This window comes from Cervus elaphus, chromosome 5 (assembly GCF_910594005.1).
Source record: "Cervus elaphus chromosome 5, mCerEla1.1, whole genome shotgun sequence".
NCBI classification, from domain to species: Eukaryota; Metazoa; Chordata; class Mammalia; order Artiodactyla; family Cervidae; genus Cervus; species Cervus elaphus.
In genome coordinates, this window is record NC_057819.1 from 9,205,156 (window position 1) to 9,227,077 (window position 21,922).

Sequence of the window (21,922 nt, forward strand, 5' to 3'; positions counted from 1 at the left end):
TTCCTTTTTAGCTAAGCAGGGAAGAAAGTCCCTCCTGTGAGCAGAGAATTGGGCATCAGGGCTTGGAAGTTGCAGCGCAGGAGTTGTTAGTATGGTTGGTATTGTGAGGACAAAATGTAAGCCTTGAAGCTGCTAACTGCATAAAGGGTCAAGAACTTCTCTGTTGCTTTTTACATTTTTTGAATCAAATTACCGCTGCTTCTGTCTTTCACTCTTAATTTTTGTTAAGAGTGTTGTTCAGTCGCTCAGTCGTGTCTGACTCTTTGTGACCCCATGGACAGGCTTCCCTGTCCTTCACTATTTCCCAGAGTTTGCTCAGACTCATGTCCATTGAGTCGGTGATGCCATCCAACCATCTCATCTTCTGTCATCACTTACTCATCTTCAAATGTTTATAGAGCCTGTGAGTGTCAGGCATTGAAGACAGAAGACAGAATAAGACAGCCAAGATCTGTGTTCCCAAGAGTATTATATTCTACTAGTGTGAAGACATTAATAAGCAAGAGGAAAATATATTTGCTATAATGAAGGGCACTGTGACAGTCAGAATGATGAGACATTGTTGACTTGGACCAGGGCAGTGTTCTTCAACCTTAGCACTGCTGACATTTGGGCCCACACAGTCTGTGTTGTGGAGGTGGTCCTGTCCATTGTAGCGTGTTCAGCTGCCCCTGGCACCTTACCTACAGGTTCCAGTAGCCCCTCTCCCCCACTCATGACAACCATGCCTGTCTCCCAACATTGTCCAGTGCCCCTTGTGGGGCAGAATCATTCCATGGTTGAGAACACTGGGCCAATGGAGGTGAAAGCGGGAGGGTTACAATATGTTTTAGAGGTGGAATCGACAGGTCTCATGGGTAGATTGGATCTGGGGAAGTGAGGTGAGATCATGGGGCATCTAGAGTTCTGTTGGGCTGTGATGAGTGTAGGGTGCCTGCTGGACCTACCGCGGAGACACCAAGACAGTATGCGAATGTGCTGTTCAGGGGCTTGAGCAGGGGAGCAGGTGAAAGGCCTGGGGCTCAGGGCCTCTTCCCTGAGTGCGGCGGAGGGGGACACGATGAACTGGCACCCCAGCACCCAGTGGGAGGTCTGGGAAGCACGCTGAGTCAGATGATTTTCAGGTTGTAGCCTGTGTCCAGTTTTTTAAGATAACCAGAGTAAACATCTCCCATTGTCCCAGGAAGTTTTCTGGGCAAGAGGAAATACATGATTTTAGGGAATTCCCTGGCAGTCCAGTGGTTAGAACTTAGCGCTCTCACTGCCGGGAACCGGGTCCAGTCCCTGGATGAGGAACTAAGATCCCACAAGTTGTGCCACATGGCTAATTGAAAACAAAGAAAAAATGAAGATAAACTAGTCTAAAGTGTATGTGTAGTATTCATTCTATTAGTTTGGCTGTACACACACCGTAATCAGCTGAATGATAGACAGTCACAGTGGTTCTAAAAACGCTGCAGCTCTCCTGCTCTCTCAGTCTTCAGAATGTCTCCGTTCATGCCCCTCATGCACGTGTGGGTTCTGGAGCCACATGCTGCCCCCGGCACGGCTTCCAGACCGCCGCGTCCCTGTTCCCGTCCAGGCCGCTCAGGAGGCAGCCGCACTGAATTGGTACATCACGCTGTGAATGAGTGTGTTTGCCCTGTGGAAGTGTACCTGTCATCTCCAAGGAGTTAACTACTTATCCCGTCTCTTTCTTTTTTTAAAATTGAGTTTTAATAGTTGCCGTGTGGCATTATCTTAGTTTCAGGTGCAGAACATAATGGTTGGGTATTTGTACACATTGCGAAGTGATCCACACAGTAAGGCTAGTTAACATCCATCTCCATACACTGTTAAATTTTTTTTTTCTTTTTTTTTTTTCTCTGTGATAAGGACTTTTAAGATCCACCCTTTTAGCAGCTTTCAAAAATGCAGTATATATTTGTTAACTGTGGTCCCCATGCTGTACTTTACATCCCCATGGTTTATTTATTTTATAACTTGGGAGTTTGTCCTTCTTTAAAAATATGTTTATTTACTTATTTGGCTGTGCCAGGCCTTAGTTGTGGCATGCGAGATCTTTAGTTTTGACATGTGGGATCTAGTTCCCTGACTGGTGATGGAACCCAGGTCCCCTGCACTGGGAGGGTGGAATCTTAGCCACTGGACCACCAGGGAAGTTTGTCATTTTTGATCCTCTTCACCCATTTTGCTTACCTTCCCTCCCACCGTCCACCCTTTTCCCCAGCAACCACCCATCTGTTCTCTGTGTCTGTGAGCTTGGGTTTGTTTCTTTGTTTTGTAGTTTTCACATATAGATGAGATCATACGGTATAATTTCCTCAAGGTCCATCCTTGTTGCTACAGGTGGCAAGAAACCATTCTTTTTTTAATGACTGAATAGTATTCTGTGTGTGTGTGTACCCTGATGGACACTTAGGTTGTGTCCTTATCTTGGCTCTTGTAAACAATGCTTCTGTGAACAAGGGGGTGCGTGTATCTTTTCAAAGTAGTGTTTTTGTTTTTTGCGATGAATGAATACCCAAAATTGGAGTTGTTGTAATCATATGTTAGTTCTATTTTCTCTTTTTTTTTTTTTTTTTTTGAGGCATCTCCATGCTGATTTTCATGATGGCTGCACCAATTTACAGTCCCACCAACAGTGCACAAGGGTTCTCTCTTCTCCACATCCTCACCAGCACTAGTTATTTCTTGTCTTTTTGATGATAGCCATGCTGACAGGTGTGAAGTGGTATCTTACTGTGGTTTTGGTTTGCATTTTCCTGATGACAAGGAATGTCGAGCGCTTTTACATGTGCCGGTTTGCGTGTCTTTTCTGGAGAAATGCATTCAGATCCTCTGACCGCGTTTGAAGCAGATTGCTTGGGGGGGTTTTGGTGCATTCCATGAGTTCCTCGTATAATTTGGGTATCGACCCCTGACCAGGTACGTGATTGACAAGTGTTCTTCCGTCTCATAGGTTGCCTTTTCATCTTGGGGACGATTCTATTACTGTGCAGAAGCTTTGTAGTTTGCTGTAGTCCCACCTGCTGATTTTTATTTACACTGGCTTTGTTTTTTGAGTCAGATCCAAAAAAATCATTTCTGAGTCCCTTACATCAAGCAACTTACATGATTTCTTCTAGAAGTTTCATGGTTTCAGACCTTACATTCAATTCTTTAATCCATTTTGAGTTTATTTTTGTGTACAGTGTAAGGTAGTATAGTTTCATTCTTTCGCCTATGGTATCTGTGCAATGGTTGTTCACTGCTTTCCCATTTCTAAGAGATAGAATAATAGAAGTGAATGAGAGAAAGTTCTGCTCAATGTGGATAAGCCTACAAGATGTTTTAAAACAGGGATCAGCAAACTATGGCCCATGGGCCAAATCAGCTCACCACTTGCCTTTGTAAGTAAAGTTTTGTTGGAACACAGCTACATCCGTTTATTTACCTATTGTCTGTGGCTGCTTCCGTGCTGTGATAGAAACATTGAGTAGTTTTGATGTAGACTGGTCCAGACTAAAAACCTAAAAATACTCTCTGGCCTTTTCCACAAAAAAAATTGCTAATCCCTGAAAATAAAACATAAACACCAAGGGGACTTCCCTGGTTCTCCAGTGGTTAAGACTTCACCTTCCAGTGCCGGGAGTGCGGGTTCAATCCTGGTCGGGCAGCTAAGATCCCACATGCCTTGTGGCCAAAAAACCAAAACATAAAACAGAAGCGATGTACTAAATTCAATACTTTTCAAATGGTCCACATCAAAAAATCTTTTGGAAAGATGAAAAACATTATCTCCAAGTCAGGTAGATCTGCGTTCTATTCTTGGGTCTGACACTTACTGGCTGTGTGATTTGGGGCCAATTACTCAATCTTGTCTGGGCTTCAGTTTCCTGCCTTACAAAATGGCAATATTCATGGGGTTTCACAAGGTGAAAGGAAGTAGTGCCTGAGTATTCAGAATGGTATCTGATACATAGTAACTAAGCACCCATTGACTCTTAGCTGCTCTTATCATTGTTCTCATGGGCAATATCCTTCTCCTGATGCTTTTCTTTGTAATGGCATTTTCTTTCTGTCACACACATTGATAAGTTTAAGCATTTTGCTTTCCTGGAAGGGAGGAGAAATAAGGGACCTGTAGAGCCCCACCTGAAGCTTCGGTTTCTGTCTCCTCTTTCAGGTCTCACTTACCTCGATGACCTGCTGCCCAAACTGTGGGCATTTATCTGTGAACTGGGGCCCCATGGAGGGCTGAAGCTCTTCTTGGAGTGCCTCAACAATGACACGGAGGAGTCTAAGCAGCTTCTGGCCATGCTAATGCTGTTCTGTGACTGTTCCCGGCACCTCATCACGTAGGTTGACTGCTGTGGGGCTGAGTTTCTTTCCCCAAACGTGGAGTGGAGAGACCCAATCACAGTGTTAGCAAGGAAGCCATTGCTGACGAGATTACCTCGAGCACTCGGACCGTCGTTAGAAGGAGCAGACAAGACGTTTAACAAAGTGGGGGGCTTGTAGTAGACAGCATTTGTTAGCTTCCATCCTCTACAGGAGAGCCGGGCCACTAGCACTCGATGTGGGCTTTGGGGTCCCCCGGAGCTGGGTTCAGGCCACACCTTGGCTATTTACTCACTGGGCTAAGTAGTTACCTGGAAAAATTCCAGAGCCAGGGTGCAGAAGGTGGCCCAGCCACTGGCTGAGACACCCTGGGCCAGGGAGGAAGGGCCTCCGCCTCTCTGGGCCTCAGTTTCCTGAGCTCTAGTTGGGAGTTTGTAGCATCTCTTGGCCGTGTGGAAAGGCACAAGGGAGCTGAGTGTTCAGCATAGTCCCGGCACAGGATGAGGTCAGGATGTGTTGGTTCTTATCAAGCCAACCCTGGGCTAGTTGCTCAACCTCTCTGAGCCTCAGGTTCCTCAACAGCAGGATGGAAAACAGTATTACCAATCTGTTAGTGAGTGAATGAGACAAGGAATGTCAAGGAGTTGGTACAGTGCCTGGCACGGCAGGAAATTAACAAATGTGAGTCCTCTGCACTTCCTTTTTCTTCAAGTGTATGTGTCTACTTGAGTATTTGATATTTTTTTTTAAACTTCACTTTTTCCACAAAAGATTGGTAAAGAATCGTAAGATGGAATGGACCTCAGGCAATTGCACACAGGTCTCGGAGGTATTGGCAGATGGGTACACGTAGGTGGTGGACTGGGTAAGAGTCATGTAGGGAGGGCTTAGAGAGTAGTTGGAGGTGAGAGCAGGGGTCTACAGTTGCCGGTGAGACACCCTTAATTGCCAGGTCAAGGGAGACCCAGGAGTGAGCCAAACCGTAAAGCGAGAATAGAGCAACTCATAGGACATTTTTAGCTAGAACTGCATCGTGTGGTTCATTTATTCACATGTTCTTTCAGACATTTATTCGTTCACCTTCAAATACTTACCAGGTACCTACTAAGTGCCCCTCATGTCCATCACAGACACAGAGTAAGAGTCTGCTACTTCCTTCGGTAGACACAGATTCTCAGTCAGCATTCCCTGGTAATTCAAACATGAGTCGTGAGCAAGTGTCACAGTCAGGTCCTTAGGAATAAGGAAAGTATAGAATAGAGTGTATTGTATCTTTCCTTTCTCAGTTGTATCTTTTAAACTTTTTACTATGGACAATTTCAAATTAATTGAAAGTGGAAAGAATAGTATGAACCTTCATGTACCATATCTGTCACCAGCTTCAATAGTTATCAACTCATGGCCACTTTTGCTTCATCTCTACCGCCAACCCACTCTCCCACAGATCATCCTATCTGTAAATTTCATTGACAAGTTAGAGCTTATTTCTTAACATTGTTTTGTCCAGTTCAAGGTATAGATCTCTCCTTTTTCAGTGGGGAACTGTGAGTAACTTTCTGTCTGATTTAGGATCCTCGATGACATTGAAGTTTATGAAGAACAGATTTCATTCAAACTGGAAGAGCTGGTCACCATCTCCTCTTTTTTGAACTCCTTTGTGTTTAAGATGATCTGGGATGGAATCGTAGGTAAGGTAAAGACGTCAGCCCTCTTTCACTTGACGCTACACCCGGGGAGTCCAGAGTCTAGAACGTCAGTTGATTCTTAGCCTTGTCCATCAGAGTTAATTTAAAAAATGCACCTCCATTCACGTAATTAGAAGTTTTATTTCTCCATTCTCTGTGATCCCTTAACATAGTAGTGTGGTTGTGGAAGTTTTAGTCTACCAGGAAGCCTTCAGGATTTATGTGTGTATTGAGGATTGTTGATGTTGTTTAGTCACCAAGTCGTGTCCAACTCTTTGTGATGCTCATAGACTGTAGCCCGCCAGGCTTCTCCGTCCCAGACAAGAAGAGTGGGTAGCCATTCTCTTCTCCAGAGGATCTTCCCAACCAAGGGATTGAACCCACATCTGCATTGCAGGCAGATTCTTTACCACTGTGCACCATTATTCATGATTAATTTTGCCCTGAATCTCCTTTTGATTCTTTGAGTTGATCTCCATGCAGATAAAACATGCGCCTGCTCACACTTAAATTAGAGTCTACCTCCTGAGACGTTTCCAGTCGTCCAGCACTAAGCTCCTTTGATTAAAAGGTCCTTTAGATGACATCCAAGTGGGAAACAGCACGAATGATTATGTCTGAGCAATTCCCGGGTCCCACAGTTTCTTAGAATGTACCCATGGGGCCTCTTAATCCTCTTGGTTCCATGTCACGTTCAGCCTGAAGGAGGTGAAGTCCTTGCTGGGACTCAAGGATGATGGAAGGAGACACGGCTGTCCTCCCACCCTCTCCAGTCCTGAGTGGCTCCCAGACCATGGCTCTCCCCATTGTTCACCCCACAGAGAATGCCAAGGGTGAGACCTTGGAGTTGTTCCAGTCTGTCCACGGGTGGCTGATGGTGCTCTACGAGCGGGACTGCCGGCGGCGCTTCGCCCCCGAGGACCACTGGCTGCGAAAGTGAGCGCCGGATTGTGGGGGAGGCGGGTTATGGAGGCTGGGGTCCCTCCATCACGCTGGTCACCTGAGTGCTCAGCACATCGTGTTTTAGGGCCAGGAGAACTTGGCCCTTCATCTTTATCCCATCCTTTCATCTGCACGTGTCCCTGTAAAGCACCTGTCAGGACAGCCCACCGCCCAGTCACTTCTGTTAGGACCCAGTTACACTAAGCGTGATGAGAGCTCATTCATGGCCACAGAGCCAGATCACGTTTAGCAGATACTTCATGTGCAAACTGGAAAGAAACAGGTTCTTTTCAGCTGAACTAAGCAACAGGTTATGATCATTAAATGGCATTTTTTTTTTTCCAGCAGGATTAGTGAGATAAAAAAACCCACAGCTAGGTTTGTTAGGGGGTGGGGTGGAGGAAATCCTCTTGCAACAACTAAAAGTAAGGTCATGTCGGCCTTTTTTTTTTTTAAATCAAGGACAGATCAGCTCTCATGTAATGCTACAAGTTGTGCCACTAGAGTAGTGACTGGTAGACTTTTCTGTAAAGGGCCACACAGTAGGTATTTTAGGCTTTGTGCACCAGTGTCTGTTGCCCCTACTGAACGCTGCCATCGTAGTACAGAAGCAGCCGGAGAGAGTACATGAAGCTTGGGCATGACCGTGTTCTGTGAAAGCTTGATTTATAAAAAGTGGGCAGCAGGCTGGATCTGGCCCATCGGCTGTAGCTGGCCAACCCTGTTTGGAGGATGGTATTCACCCCCTTATTCCCAAATCCGTGTCTTTGCTCTGCAGGGATCTCAAGCCCAGCGTGCTCTTCCAGGAACTTGACAAGGACAGAAAGCGGGCACAGCTGATCCTGCAGTACATCCCACACGTCATTCCTCACAAAAACGTGAGTTGCACTTGGAGCCGGGCTCCTCCCACCACCATGGGTCCTGGCTGTCCGTTTTCATCCCAGCAATGATCAGACATGAATAAAAGCAATCGTTCAGTCAACGCGGGTGCTGATGGGCCTTCACTCTGCGCCAGGTGCCATGCCGAGTGCCGGGGGTGCAGTGTGAACTGGCCATTCAGGTCTCGTGGGGCGGACGCTGCAGGAGCCTCAGGAGGGAGCTCCACTGGCAGAAATGGACAGTTCTCACAGGCCCAGGGCAGGGGAGGCTACGGTGCCGGTGGAGGGCCAGGCGGAGTCCAGAGCTGGAGCCACGGAGGTCCATAGGAGCTGGAACAGGGAGAGCCTTGGGAACCAAGAGCAGCAGCTTGGATTTTGTCCAGAGCCGTTGGAGAGTTTTTAGCTCTGGAGGCACCTGGTCAGAGCTCTGCTTAGGAAGCTTCCTTCTGGCCGTAGCATGGAGAACTGGCGAGAGGCAGATGTCATGGTAGCCTGGCCTGGACTCAGGCTGGGGTCCTGGGAACAGAAAGACAAGGATGTCAAGAGATTTTGAAGGAGGCCCTGGAGAATGATTACATTCGGGGGGAAAGAGTAGGGGAATTCAGAGGATGCTCAGGTTTCTGGCTTGGGTGAGAGGGAGCTGTTCCCAGAGGTGGGGGTACAGACGAGGGCGGGGCTGGGGGATCGGGGAGCAGGTGACGAGTCTGTGACTCCTTAGTGCCAGTGGACACGGGGGTCTGGAGCTAGAAGAGGACTGGGCTGGAGGTGGACTCAACACATGGACGACACGCACACCTCCTCACTGCATTCATGGACGAGGACGAGGTGGTCAGAGCCAGAGGGCACTGAAGCCTGGGGGTGGAGAGGAGCCCCCCTTCCCAGGAGGTTGTTTTGGCCGCTCCTTTTTCTGTCACAACCATATTGATTTACTCCTGAGAGCTCATAGAATGATCAAGTGAAGTCTGTTAGCCTCCCCTTGTGTCTAGTTATCCATTATTACCACTACTGTTGTTCTTACTGTTTGTTTTTAACAATGCTCTTGACTTTGGGGAGATTTCCATTTTTCAAAAAAACAGCTGTGGTTGGAGCTATTATTTATGCATTCTGCTGACATGATTTGAATGTGCTGTTATAGGGTGGGGTCAAAGGTTATGTGCTAAGGGAGCCTGTCAGAATCTTGGGAATGCAAGAGGCTTCTTTTTATTTATTTTTAATTTTTTAAATTTTTAATTTTCTTTTGGAATATAGCTGACTAACCATGTTGTGAGAGTTTCAGGTGGACAGCAAAGGGATTTCGCCATACCTATCCACATATACATTCTCCCGAGAGGGTTCTTTTTTAAATGATGCTTGAGACATATTACTCTGGGACTGCAGTGTGCTTGAGGACACAAGGAGGCAGATAGAAAGGTCAGGGGCTTTTATACTGTAGGATCATTGAAAATTTTTTCTGCCAGTGAAAACAATGCTGTGAAATGTTTTTTTAAATTCATGCTATTGATTTCCTCTAAAGCAGGCACGGTTATATAAAGCAGCCTCTGTAACTCGTGCTGCCGCTGGGTTTTTACGGTGAATTATTGACTGAACATGGAGAATGATTTTCACTCAGACTATTCTTAGCCAGGCGCTGGCTGCAGCCGGACCACTCCTTCGGGACCCTTTCTCCCTTGGCACGGATTCAGCTATCTTTATAATCCCCAGGAGCGAGTAGAGGAATGTTTACTCTTCTCACAAGGCACTTCCCTCCCTTAATGCACATCAAAGCGTCCCATTCTGGGGGCCTCTCCCACGCTTAAATTTCATTCATTTTGCACAGTGCGTTTTCTGGGATCCTCCACTGTTTCCGGTCTCACCTTTGCTCATTTCAGAGAGTTCTTCTGTTCCGAAACATGGTGACCAAGGAGAAGGAGAAACTGGGGCTTGTGGAAACCAGCTCAGCCTCCCCTCATGTCACCCACATCACCATCCGCCGGTCCCGGATGCTGGAGGTGAGGAGCTTGTCGCTGAGTGTGCTCAACCCCGCTGAGTGTGCAGGGTTTCTGTTTCCAGTGGATTACCCCTGAACGGCTCTGATCACTGCTTGACCTGATGGCCCTGAAGCCAGGGCTCTGGGAGCAGGAGACGCCCGTTCGTCCTGCCAGATAGCCTGAGGACTGCTTATTAGACATGCCCTCGGTGCTGGAGACCCCCCGCACAGCGGTTCCCTCCCTTTCGCCCAGGAAGGGAGAGCAGCCTCACCTCTGCAGCGAGGACAGATGGGCTCAGGTCTGTGCTGACTCCCTTGTCCCAGCAGGCGCTCTGTCCCAGCACCCAGCCGTGAGTGTGGGAGCTGGAGTGCTGGGTGTTAAGTTACTGGTTGTCCTGGGAAATCCGTCCATCACAGGGCCGCAAGTTCTTTGTGGACGTAAACTTAGGAGGTGCAAGTGAAGAGGCCTACCTTCGCCAGACCTAGCATCCAGGGTTCCCAGCACACAGCAACTTGATGTGACTTAAAAATAGGTGCCTATCCTCAGAAGACTCTCCTCCCTATGTCAGGAAGTTGTCCTCGTACGTTTTGTTGGAACAAGACCCTGGAACATGACCATCATGAATGTAGGCACCTGCGGTGTCTGCATCGTGCCTGCCAGCCGCTCCCCCGGGTGTGCTGCTGCACGTGTGGTGGCAGAGCCCCGTGTCCCCGGCCCAGGAGCGGCCTGGCCTGGCTGGTTTGCCCACGCTTGCTCTTTCGACTTCCATCCCGCTCCACCCCGGCCGCAGTTCCTCATCAGCACGTTCTGCAGGACAGTAGGACAGTCACGGGATCCCAGGCCAGCGCGGGGCCACGTTACCAGCCTCCAGCACCAGGCATCCACAGCCGCCCTTCTTTCCCACGTGTTTGCATTCCTCTCTTGGGCCGTTTGTGCCATGTTTGTCCCTCCTAGAGAACTTGATTGAGTTTTCTGACCACTGATGATGGACTCTGACGTCTGCTGGGGAGAGACAGCGTGTGGGAAACAGACGATTTTGACATTCTCAGAAGTAGGGATAAGAAATGTAAGTCCCCCCAGGGGCCCTGTCAGTCACAGGGACGAGCAACGCTGGCTGACAGTGTCTCGGTGCTGGGGCATTTTGTTTGCCTGCTAAACAGATAGAATATTATCCCCTTCTTCTGCTCTTTCCTGTTTTTCTTGGGAGCCCAGCCCTTAGACCAACCCCACGAGTGACTGGATGAATGACAGCTGACAACCGGCCTCGGTGTTAGGGCACAGGGAAGGGTCGGCAGGTGGAGAACACATGCCCCTAAAGGAGGCCACCTGCGTGTCACCTTGTGGAGATCCGGGCTCCGTAATGCTCTGACTTTTTAAGAGAAGACTCAAAATTTAGGGTTTTGAAGCCCACAGATCCTTGTATTGTGACCTAGTCAGTTTTTGTAAACTACCTGCAAGGTCAGCAGTCTTCCAGGTACTTTTCTGCCCACCAGACTCAACCTGCAGGCCACCAGAGTGTTCAGCCTCTGCTTCAACTCAAGGAAGAGAAAGCCCGATTGTGTTGTAGGAACTTGATTCTCCAGCACTTTCTTCCTTGGGCCTGGATGGACCTCTCCTGTCAGACTCCTCCATCCCGCTGCCTGTCATGCCCACTCCAATGTGGCCAGCACGACGGGGAGTCTGGGTGATGGAAACTGGTGTCTCCTGGGAGTGACAGAGTCCCCACTGCCCGCCTCAGATGTCCCTGGGAGAGTCACCCACTTACCCCAGGCCTGCTTTTTTCAGCACCTTCCCCGGGGGCATCAAAGAAGGGATGTCTGTCAGGATTTTAGGCAAAGTCCATTTTCCTCTTTTAAGCTCCTTTGGGATAGATCATGTCATTAAGTTGAACCATGGTGTTCATATTGAACTAGGAAGGGGGAAGGGTCATTGAGTCAGTTACCTCAGTTCTCGAGACTCAGTGGTTCCAGTCATTAGAACTCGGGAGCCCAGTGACCTTTGCTTGGTTTGGACACAAGAGGGCATCAGCAAGCTGATACTCAACCACTGATCTCCTGGGCTTTTATTCTGTCCCCTTTTTACGGTTTGTACTGAAGGTGGGGCTTGTGTAGGAGGTTTCCAGTTAATGATCTGAAGTCCTGCAGGAAGGCCTCCCCTCACAGGGGTGAACGGGGGCCAGATGCCAGCGTTTCAGAACTAGAAGGAACCGTAGACACACCTTCCTCTGCCTCGCCCCATCAGAGGCAAGACTGAGGGCAGAGGAGTTCAGCGACAGAGCTGGGCGTGGGAGCCGGTGCTCCTGTCCCCTGTCCACTTTCTGGGCATCTGCTCTTTGAGATGCAGAAGAGAAGAGGATTGCCCTGTCCCCTGCCTCACCGCTCGGGGCGCAGATGGGCTCCTCGAGAGAGGGCAGTGGGGTGCAATAGGAGGTGTGTCAGAGAAGCCAGGCGGCAAATTCCTCTCTCCAGGGTTTCACAGGGAGGCTAATGTGGGGCTGGTCCATCAAAATTGAGATTTGAGTCCAATAAGCATTCCTGGCATGCCGGCCATGAGCTTGACTGCTTGCTAAGAGCTTTCACATGGACCATCTTGTTCCATCTGTGTGACACTAACCTAACGCACACAAAGTTAGTCAGGCATCATTTAGAGCAGAGTGGAGAAACTGCATTTCCTGCGTGGCCTGTTAGGGTTCTCTCCCCATCCCCTACTCAGTGCCAAGGTCATTATCTTACATTTAGGTGGAATGACTTAAAAGCCCCTGCAACTGCATGGTGACTTCCTGTTTTTCTCTTCTTTTCATTCAACTTAGTGGTTTTCACATTTCACGGGCATAAAAGGTCCTTTTCAGGACCATGCACTCAAAATCAAGTCCTTGTTCTTTCAGGGGACTTCAGAGGTAACTTTTCTTCCTTGCTCACCCACTTCGGAGTCTACCTCCAGAGTAAGATGGGGGGCCTGCGACCTGGTCGCTGGGTCAGTAGGTGAGCTCGAGGAAACATAGTCGGCAGGAAGGGCTCCTCAGAGCAAGTCTGGCCGTCCCAGCCCTCTGTGCTCGGCGACAAGGAAGCAGGTGGGCCGGCTAGCGGGCGAGCAGGCGCCGTGGAGCGGGCCTGTCTGGTGTCAGCGGAGCATCCGCGGTCACAGCTCTTTAGACTGAGGGTGGGGAATGTGTGTGGGGGGGTCGGGGGGCACAAGAGGACGGACATGGCAACTGATTTGTACCCTGTTCTCGGACAGTATCTGAAGACACAGGTTTGTCCCTGGTTAAGCTGTGGGGCTTCTCACGCCAGGCCAAAGGACTACCGCCTGGGCCCTGTCCAGTCCTGAGCACTGTTTTTTATAGTCACCTCTCCGAAATGAAAGCCTAAGCAGCTTGCCCATCAGTGCCCACATGCCAGGAATCCATTCGATGACAGGATCAGGCAACAGGAAGACCTCAGCAGATCAGAACCAAGAGAGAAACTGGGTGTGGTGATTATCTAGCAGGAGGACACTGACGTCACATCCTAGGTTCTGAACAGGGATACGTGCCCGATGGCTCCATCTTGGGCGTGGACTGCAAACTGGAGGTGCTGAGGCCTCTCCTCCCGCTGCCCCTGCCCTCCAGGCCCATCATCGCCCCTGCACCCATCTCCCCACTTCCCACCAGCCCTCGGCTCTGCTTCCAACAGAAAGATCTTCCTAAGACACAAAGCCAGCTGTGTCACTCTCTGCCTAACCCTTCTGTGGCTCCCCAGCACCCTCAGGTTCTAACCTAAGCTCAGCAGGACTCAGCCTCTCCTGATCTGGGCAGAGGTACCAGGAGTTGAGCGGTGAGGGACTTCTTTTATTCATCTCCCAGCATTTCTCGTGTCTTCGTCTCTCCCATCCTGATGACCAAGAGCTTGCTGTCACGCATCTGGTCTAATTTGTCCATCTCACTGCTAGGCACCCTCCCGAGGGCAGTCTCCCCTTGCCCAAGAGTGGTAAAGCCATGTCTCCCAAAATGAATTCCTCTTCTATCAGGCTCTCCTCACGCGCTTGTGCGTCCTGACACATTTAGTAATGACGCCGGGAAGGCTGCACTCGGGGGAGAAGGAGCTTTGAGGAGTGAGCCCTGCATCATACAGGGGGCCTTGGGTTCCTAATGGACTGTATTTCTGCCCTCGCAGGACGGCTATGAGCAGCTCCGGCAGCTCTCACAGCACGCCATGAAGGGCGTCATCCGAGTCAAGTTTGTCAACGACCTCGGGGTGGACGAGGCCGGGATTGACCAAGACGGTGTTTTCAAGGAGTTCTTGGAAGAGATCATCAAGAGAGTGTTCGACCCAGCGCTCAATCTGTTCAAGGTATTTAAAGGGTGCAAGTGCGCGGTGGACGGCAGCCAGATTCAAGGTGAGAGATGAAAAGTGGAGGCGTTTCACCTCCCTGCCCCTCCCCGTCCTTCTGCCTTGCAGACGACCAGTGGAGACGAGAGACTCTACCCTTCGCCCACGTCCTACATCCATGAGAATTACCTGCAGCTCTTTGAATTTGTGGGCAAGATGCTGGGGAAGGCGGTGTACGAGGTAAACATCTTAAGGACCATTGAGCTGAAATGGAAAATAAAATGTTGTAAGTACGGAGGGCTTCGTGTACGTGGAGGTGACCTGGCATGTAGTGGCAATTACCTGTCATGAAGCTGAAGTCAAGGACAGGGACAGGGACCAACACCAACCATGTTCTCAGCAGTGAGGTGGTGGGTGAGAGAGCTGGTTATTGGGGTGCTAGAAGTAGTAAGTGAACTGATACAGGTGAACACCTCCCTGGTGGCTGGCAGGTCAGGGCTGCCAGCATCACTGTTACTAGGAGGGAGGGTGTCTGAGCTTCCACTCCTTGGTGTCGTGGCTTTGGGGTGGTTGGACTTCCCAGCCGCCCCGGGAGCCCACCTGGCTCCTGGTCCCCCTCCCCTGAGAGCTGCACCCCAGCCATCAGAACTGCCTCCAGGTGGCGCTGGGTCCTCAGCCCTTCCGGTCCTGCTACCCAGGAAGGAAGTAAAGCCACCGCTCCAGCCCATCACCGCCTGTCCTCGTGGCCTTGGCAGTGGACTCCAGAGGGGCAGGGGACCATTCTCTCCTCACCCCAGGGGCCACCCCCTGAGCAGCGCTCACATCCCACCCCTCACAGGGGCCGGGTAGGCCAGGACACTCTTCAGAGGCACAGCCCGCTGCAGGCCCGACTAAGAAAGGCGGCCATGTGGGCCAAAAGTGCTTTGAGTCTTGAATAATCCATCATTCCCCCTGTGTAAACAGCCCCATCCACGGCCTCAGTCCCCGGTATGATGATGTCAGGGGCCCCGTCTGAGTCCAAGTTCCCTCCAGTCCTCCTGCCCGGACTGGTTAGGCGTCCTAGGCCCCTTCTCTGCCTCAGTTTCCACATCTGCAAAATGGTAACACTCCTCAGTTGATCCCCCTTTTTTACAAAACAAGCAAGCAAAATCCCAAGGCACCCCCTCCCCGGTCGTTTGCCGTGTTTTTCCTCTTCGAATGTGTAGCTGTGACAAGACCCAGAAGCATCTAGGCCAGCTGAAGGCACGACTTCCTGGCTTTGTAAACGTCCTCCCCCACATGCTGGGCTGAGTCTCTGCCTTCTCCCTCTCCAGCAGCAAGGACTCCCCGGGCCCAGTGAGGAGCGGCCTGTGTTCACTCACTTCCCACTTGTGATCCTTAGGACAGGGTATCATGGAGTCAGCCTGTCTCTCCCATCTCTGTCTCCCCGGTCTGCACACTCCCAGTGTTCTGTGAGGGCGTCTTGGCCATGTCCCCGCCTCCCAACCATTCCTCACAGGCGGTACAGGTCCACACGTCCCTGCTGGGAGCCCGCCCAGGGCTCGGGAGAGAGTCCAGGCTCCAGGAGGCTCATGAGCACTTTCCAGTCGGGCCCTGCTGCCTCCCCGGCCTCCCCGCTCACCCCCTCCCTCACACACCCTCCTGTGGCCAGACCTGCATCCCAGCCCTGGAGCACACCCGCAGGCCTTGTACTCAGGGCCTCATGCTCGGCTACCCTTCCTCCTGGAAGCATTCCCCCACCCTGCTCGGTTAACCCTGGAAGCTGAGGCTCTGCTGGTGCGCATTTACCGATGAGCAAGCTGGTGCCCCATGGCCTGGCAGCCACGGAGCTGGGGTTTGATGGCTGAGCTGTGAGGTTGCAGAGCCGAGGCCCTCAACCACTGTGCCATGAGGTCCCCAGGAGGCACTCAGCGATGTTGTAAGTGCTAGGGGGCATCGTCGTCCAGAGCGAACATCTCGGCAGTGTTTAGAGGTGTCACTGGGGCCCTCGGAGCCCCCTCTGCAGCCCGAGCTGCCCCGATGAGATCATAAGATGGGGTCCCGGGCAGTAGGTGGCAGCTCCCACCTCCTCTCTGGCAGGGAATCGTGGTCGACGTGCCCTTCGCGTCCTTCTTCCTGAGCCAGCTGCTTGGGCACCACCACAGCGTCTTCTACAGCTCTGTGGATGAGCTGCCCTCTTTGGACTCAGAGTTCTACAAAAACCTCACATCCATCAAGGTCAGTGTGGAAGGCGGGATGGCCTGGCTGAGTGCCCGTAGGGTCTCGGGGAAGGGACGCCCACAGGCTCCAGCTCTGCCTGGCTGTCGTGGGAGGGGCGGGGTCGCCTGCCATGGGGGCTCGGCCCACTCCCTGGTCACGGCAGGCCCTTGTGTCTGAGCACTTCCTCCCGAGACTGATGCTCACAGCCTCCTTCCTGCAGAGGGGCCCCTTACCTTGCTTCAAGTCTCATGGCAGCCACAGTGGCAGCCATGCAGGCAGACACCGTCAGAGGGGGTGTTCAAGCCGTCGGGGGTGCAGGACTCGCCAGCCCCTACATCGTCCCTTTCTCTGTTGCTTTAGCGGTACGACGGGGACATCGCTGACTTGGGCCTGACACTGTCATATGACGAGGATGTCATGGGTCAGGTACGTGGGCTTCTGTGGCTGGGCTTTCTGCCTGCTTCCTCCTTTGGCTCCCTGAGACCTGCCCTCAGTTCAGTTCAGTCGCTCAGTCGTGTCTGACTGTTTGCGACCCCATGGACTGCACCACACCAGGCTTCCCTGATCATCATCAACTCCCAGAGCTTACTCAAACTCATGTCCATTGAGTCAGTGATGCCATCCAACCATCTCGTCCTCTGTCATCCCCTTCTCCTCCTGCCCCTAATCTTTCCCAACATCATTTGCATCAGGTGGCCAAAGTATTGGAGTTTCAGTTTCAGCATAAGTCCTTTCAATGAATATTCAGGACTGATTTCCTTTAGGTTTGACTGTTTGGATTTCCTTTCTGTCCAAGGGACTCTTCAAGGGTCTTCTCCAGCACTGCAGTTCAAAAGCATCATTTCTTTGGTGCTCAGTTTTCTTTATAGTCCAACTCTAACATCCATACATGACTACTGGGAAAACCATAGCTTTGAGTAGATGGACCTTTGTTGGCAAAGTAATGTCTCTGCTTTTTAATATGCTGTCTAGGTTGGTCATAGCTTTTCTTCTAAAGAGCAAGTGTCTTTTATTTTCATGGCTGCAGTTACCATCTGCAGGGATTTTAGAGCCCAAGAAAATAAAGTTTCTCACTGTTTCCATTGTTTCCCCATCTATTTGCCATGAAGTGATGGGACCGGATGCCATGATCTTAGTTTTCTGAATGTTGAGTTTTAAGCCAGCTTTTTGGCTCTCTTTCACTTTCATCAAGAGGCTCTTTAGTTCCTCTTCACTTTCTGCCTTTAGGGTGGTTGGTGTCATCTGCATATCTGAGGTTATTGGTATTTTTCCTGGCAATCTTGATTCCAGCTTGTGCTTCATCCAGCCTGATTTTGCATGATATACTCTGCATAGAAGTTAAATAAGCAGGGTGACAATATACAGCCTTTTTATACTCCTTTCCCTATTTGGAACCAGTCCATTGTTCCATGTCTGGTTCTAACTGTTGCTTCTTGACCTGCATACAGATTTCTCAGGAGGCAGGTCAGGTGGTCTAGTATTCCCATCTCTTGAAGAATTTTCCACAGTTTGTTGTGATCTGCATAGTCAGATTTCTGGAACTCTTGCTTTTTTGATGATCCAGGGGATGTTGGCAATTTGATCTCTGGTTCCTCTGCCTTTTCTAAATCCAGCTTGAACATTTGGAAGTTCTCGGTTCACATACTTTTGAAGCCTGGCTTGGAGAATTTTGAGCATTACTTTGCTAGCATGTGAGATAAACTGAATTGTGCAGTAGTTTGAGCATTCTTTGGCATTGCCTTTCTTTGGGATTGGAATGAAAACTGACCCTTTCCAGTCCTGTGGCCACTGCTGAGTTTTCCAAATTTGCTGGCATGTTGAGTGCAGCACTTTCACAGCATCATCTTTTAGGATTTGAAATAGCTCAACTGGAATTCCATCACCTCCACTAGCTTTGTTTGTAGTGATGCTTTCTAAGGCCCACTTGACTTCCCATTCCAGGATGTCTGGCTCTAGGTGAGTGATCACACCATCATGGTTATCTGGGTCATGAAGATCTTTTTTGTGTAGTCCTTCTGTATATTCTTGCCACCTCTTCTTAATATCTTCTGCTTCTGTTAGGTCCATACCATTTCTGTCTTTATTGTGCCCATCTTTGCATGAAATGTTCCCTTGGTATCTCTAATTTTCTTGAAGAGATCTCTATAGTTTTTCCCATTCTATTATTTTCCTCTATTTCTTTACATCTTAATCCCTGAGGAAGGCTTTCTTATCTCTCCTTGCTGTTCTTTGGAACTCTGCATTCAAATGGGTATATCTTTCCTTTTCTCCTTTGCCTTTAGCTTTTCTTTTCTCAGCTATTTGTAAGGCCTCCTCAGACAGCCGTTTTGCTTTTTTGCATTTCTTTTTCTTGGGGATGGTCTTGATCCCTGTCTTGTGTACAGTGTCATGAACCTCCATCCATAGTTCATCAGGCTCTCTGTCTATCAGATCTAGTCCCGTAAATCTATTTCTCACTTCCACTGTATAATCAAAAGGGATTTGATTTAGGTCATACATGAATGGTCTAGTGGTTTTCCCTACTTTCGTCAATTTAAGTCTGAATATGGCAATAAGGAGTTCATGATCTGAGCCACAGTCAGCTCCCGATCTTGAGACCTGCCCTACTCTGGTGTTTTCCCTAGGAGACCCACAGACTGGGGCTCTGTCCGTCTGTGCATCCTTCTCCTCTGCCTGCCCAGCCCCTCCCCCGCACTGCCAGGCGGGCGGGTGCTCGCCTCCCCCTGCCATGACCCAGCCTGGACCTGCCGGCCCGCCACAGAGACCCTGCTCTATTCCCAGTGGGCTTCGGGGTTATTCTCGAGGGAACAGTGACTCCCGCTTTTCGTTACCATGGTGAGGATTAGCTGTTCCAAATGGAGGATCTGGACTGGGACAGGGCCAAAGCCACCCAACAGGAGGGACCTCTCACAGAATCCTGTCCTTGCTTCTTCTCGGCACGGAGAGCAGAGCAGGGGAAAGAAAAAAGACCCTTGAAGTCATGGTGGCAGAGGGGCTCCCCCAGACTCGCTGTCTTCCTTTCCCCCGCAGGGCTCCCGGCCCCGCCAGTGGGATCCCTGGGCCCCTGCACGAGCCCCAGTGTGCACATGGTCCGAGGGCTGCCCCGGAGCTCGTAGTACGAGGCCAGCTTCCCAGGGCCTTAGCAGGGTCACTGCGCCTCCCTGAGCACACTTTCCTTAGCCCAACACATGCCACTTGTCAAATGAGTCCTTGTTGGGACCAGGGTCATGTCTTCATCATATTTTCTGACAGCGCCGCTGTATTCCAAGGCATGGTCAGCATGCCACTGTTTATTTACCCGTCTTCCTGTGCTCTTCACTAACACGTTCCCCTCCACGACACCCCGCAGCCTTAATACACACGTGTGAACGAGGATGAGATGAGAAGAAACCTTCCTATTGATCAGGCAGGGCCTGCTTGTTGATATTTAAGCCCTGACTTTCTGTGGAAATGATTGTTCCCACACACGACTCATCTTCCTCCTGTGATTATTATGGATGTCAGCGTCGCGCCTTTCGTCTTCGGGAAGCTTTATTTCCTCGTTAGAAATCTCTTGAATAATTGCTCCCCTTCCTTTCCTCCAGCTTGTTTGCCATGAACTGGTTCCTGGAGGGAAGACCATTCCTGTTACAAATGAAAATAAGTGAGTATGGCAATTAGATTTTTAAGGTCACCACTTGAAAAGACTTCATTCTGGCTCTCCAGGCTTACTTTGATAATTTATTAAGATAGATTGAAGTAGAAAGAGGCCATAAATATCATAATGGAATTTACTGGTTACAGTTCATAGGCCGAAGTCATATTAAATTCGATTTGCAGAATAAGAATTGACAATTTATTTTTTTGCAGTAGCACTTCTAAGGTCAGAGGCACCCAGGCAGCGGTGTTCCTAGGAATTTAATGACGGCTGTAGATGCAGACAGATGGGTTCTGAGCCGTTTGGGTGTGCAGTCCTGAACCCAGAGAGCGCAGAAGCGGAAAGACTCCTCGAAGGAGCAGATCATTTTGGAACGAGGGTGTGTGGCCGTGGTATAAAATGCTGCTCTTGAAAAGACAGCAGTGGTGAACTCAGATGCAGCAGACAGGTCCGCAGTCATGGGGAGACCCTGAGGCCAGACAACCTTGTCCCAGAAAGCAGCCTTTTATAAGTCTATCATCAGTGGTCCCTAAGATCAAAGCCCCTCCAGGCATGTCTGCACCCAGCCCTGTTCTTGCCTAATTGATCGTAGGACCCGGCACAGAGAGTCAGTATTGGCCCTTCTGTCTGTCAGTCTCCTGTCAGCAGGCTCAGCTGAGCATCTGAACTGCTCATCTGAGTTTCACTGACTTCGGTGACGGGTGAGAGCTTAGCCCTGCCTGGTGAGTCACGGGGATCAGATGCATGTCACAGCCGCTGTCCCCAGCATCACGTCCCTCTTGGGTCGGATCGGTCAGTCCTTGCGTTCGGGTAGCTTTTATTTAGACGGTCAGTACAGCAGACCAAATTATCATCACGATTGATTGATTCTTATCATGCAGTTTTGGCTCTTGGCCTCAGAGCCTTTGTGTGACGACAGCTGAGAAAGATCAGGGACCACAGGTTGGGAGGAAGCTACCTGGGGGTGTCAGAGAGCAGGATGGGTCCTGAGCCTGCCTACCACGTGCCTGCAACCATCCCTTCAGAGGGCTTCACGTGAGAGCACCTGCAAAGTACCTTCCGGGATATCTGGTGCCACAGAGGGCCTTAATAAATGAGAGAGCAGTGACCCCACCATCATCAGATGTATCCCCCATCAGGGTGGCCCTGTTTTGCCAGGGGTGGCACGGGGGTGATGGTTGGAGCTGTGTGTCCAGCAGCCAGTGGAGGTGGGTTGATGCAGTTGGAGCGAGGTTCCTGTCCTGCCTGGAAACCTACGTGGAAAGTCATGTCACAAACTCTTCCCTGTTCTTAGCATAAAACCTCAGTAGGTTTTATGAGGGCAAGGGCATTCCATTCTGCAGGCTCTTTAAAAGGCCTGGCATCACCAGGACCCACTTCTGCGGGTGAGGCCTGATCTTGCACTTCCTGGGTGTTGGCCAGGAAAGTCTCGCAGACTCCCTCACTCTCTTTTGGTAAAATGGAAAACTGTCAATCACCAGCTTCAGCGAGCCCATGAAAGGAGTTGCAGTGATAGAAAAAGTCCTATTTAAGTGTATCATGGGCAGGCTTGCCCCTGGAAGCTTTTTTCCTTAATGTTTATTATCTGGGTTGCTGTGCAGGCTTTTCTCTAGTCGCATCGCCTGGGGACTCTCTGCAGCCGCAGCGTATGGACTTCTCACTGCGGTGGCTTCTCTCGTTGTGGAGCACAGGCTCTAGGCACACTGGCTCCAGTCGTGGCGGCACACGGGCTCAGCAGCTGTGGCGCTTGGGTTTAGTGGCCCCGAGGCACGTGGAGTCCTCCCAGATCAGGGATCGAACCCGTGTCTCCTACACTGGCCGGTGGATTCTTTACCACTGAGCCACCAGGGAAGCCCCTGCAAGCTTTTTTAAAACAGGGACATTTTCAAGGTCAGTAACTCAGATCTGAGCATCATGGGGTAAACAGATTTATTTGGACTGTACGGATTTGGAATTTTGAGAGTTGCACCTGGACTGGGCTCAC

At 50.3% G+C, this 21,922-nt stretch overlaps 1 protein-coding gene across 7 annotated transcripts in view; it reads left to right on the plus strand.

Annotated features, from left to right (window-relative positions):
• The window catches only part of UBE3B (ubiquitin protein ligase E3B), a 48,423-nt gene that overhangs the window by 20,311 nt on the left and 6,190 nt on the right, over positions 1-21,922 (plus strand). For all 7 annotated transcript variants that reach the window (XM_043901556.1, XM_043901554.1, XM_043901557.1 and 4 more), the window contains 10 exons: positions 4,169-4,340; positions 5,893-6,011; positions 6,830-6,944; positions 7,729-7,828; positions 9,697-9,816; positions 13,947-14,123; positions 14,232-14,342; positions 16,182-16,319; positions 16,662-16,727; positions 19,886-19,944. In XM_043901556.1, the coding sequence (XP_043757491.1) occupies positions 4,169-4,340; positions 5,893-6,011; positions 6,830-6,944; positions 7,729-7,828; positions 9,697-9,816; positions 13,947-14,123; positions 14,232-14,342; positions 16,182-16,319; positions 16,662-16,727; positions 19,886-19,944 (1,177 nt within the window). The remainder of the gene's footprint in view (positions 1-4,168; positions 4,341-5,892; positions 6,012-6,829; positions 6,945-7,728; positions 7,829-9,696; positions 9,817-13,946; positions 14,124-14,231; positions 14,343-16,181; positions 16,320-16,661; positions 16,728-19,885; positions 19,945-21,922) is intronic.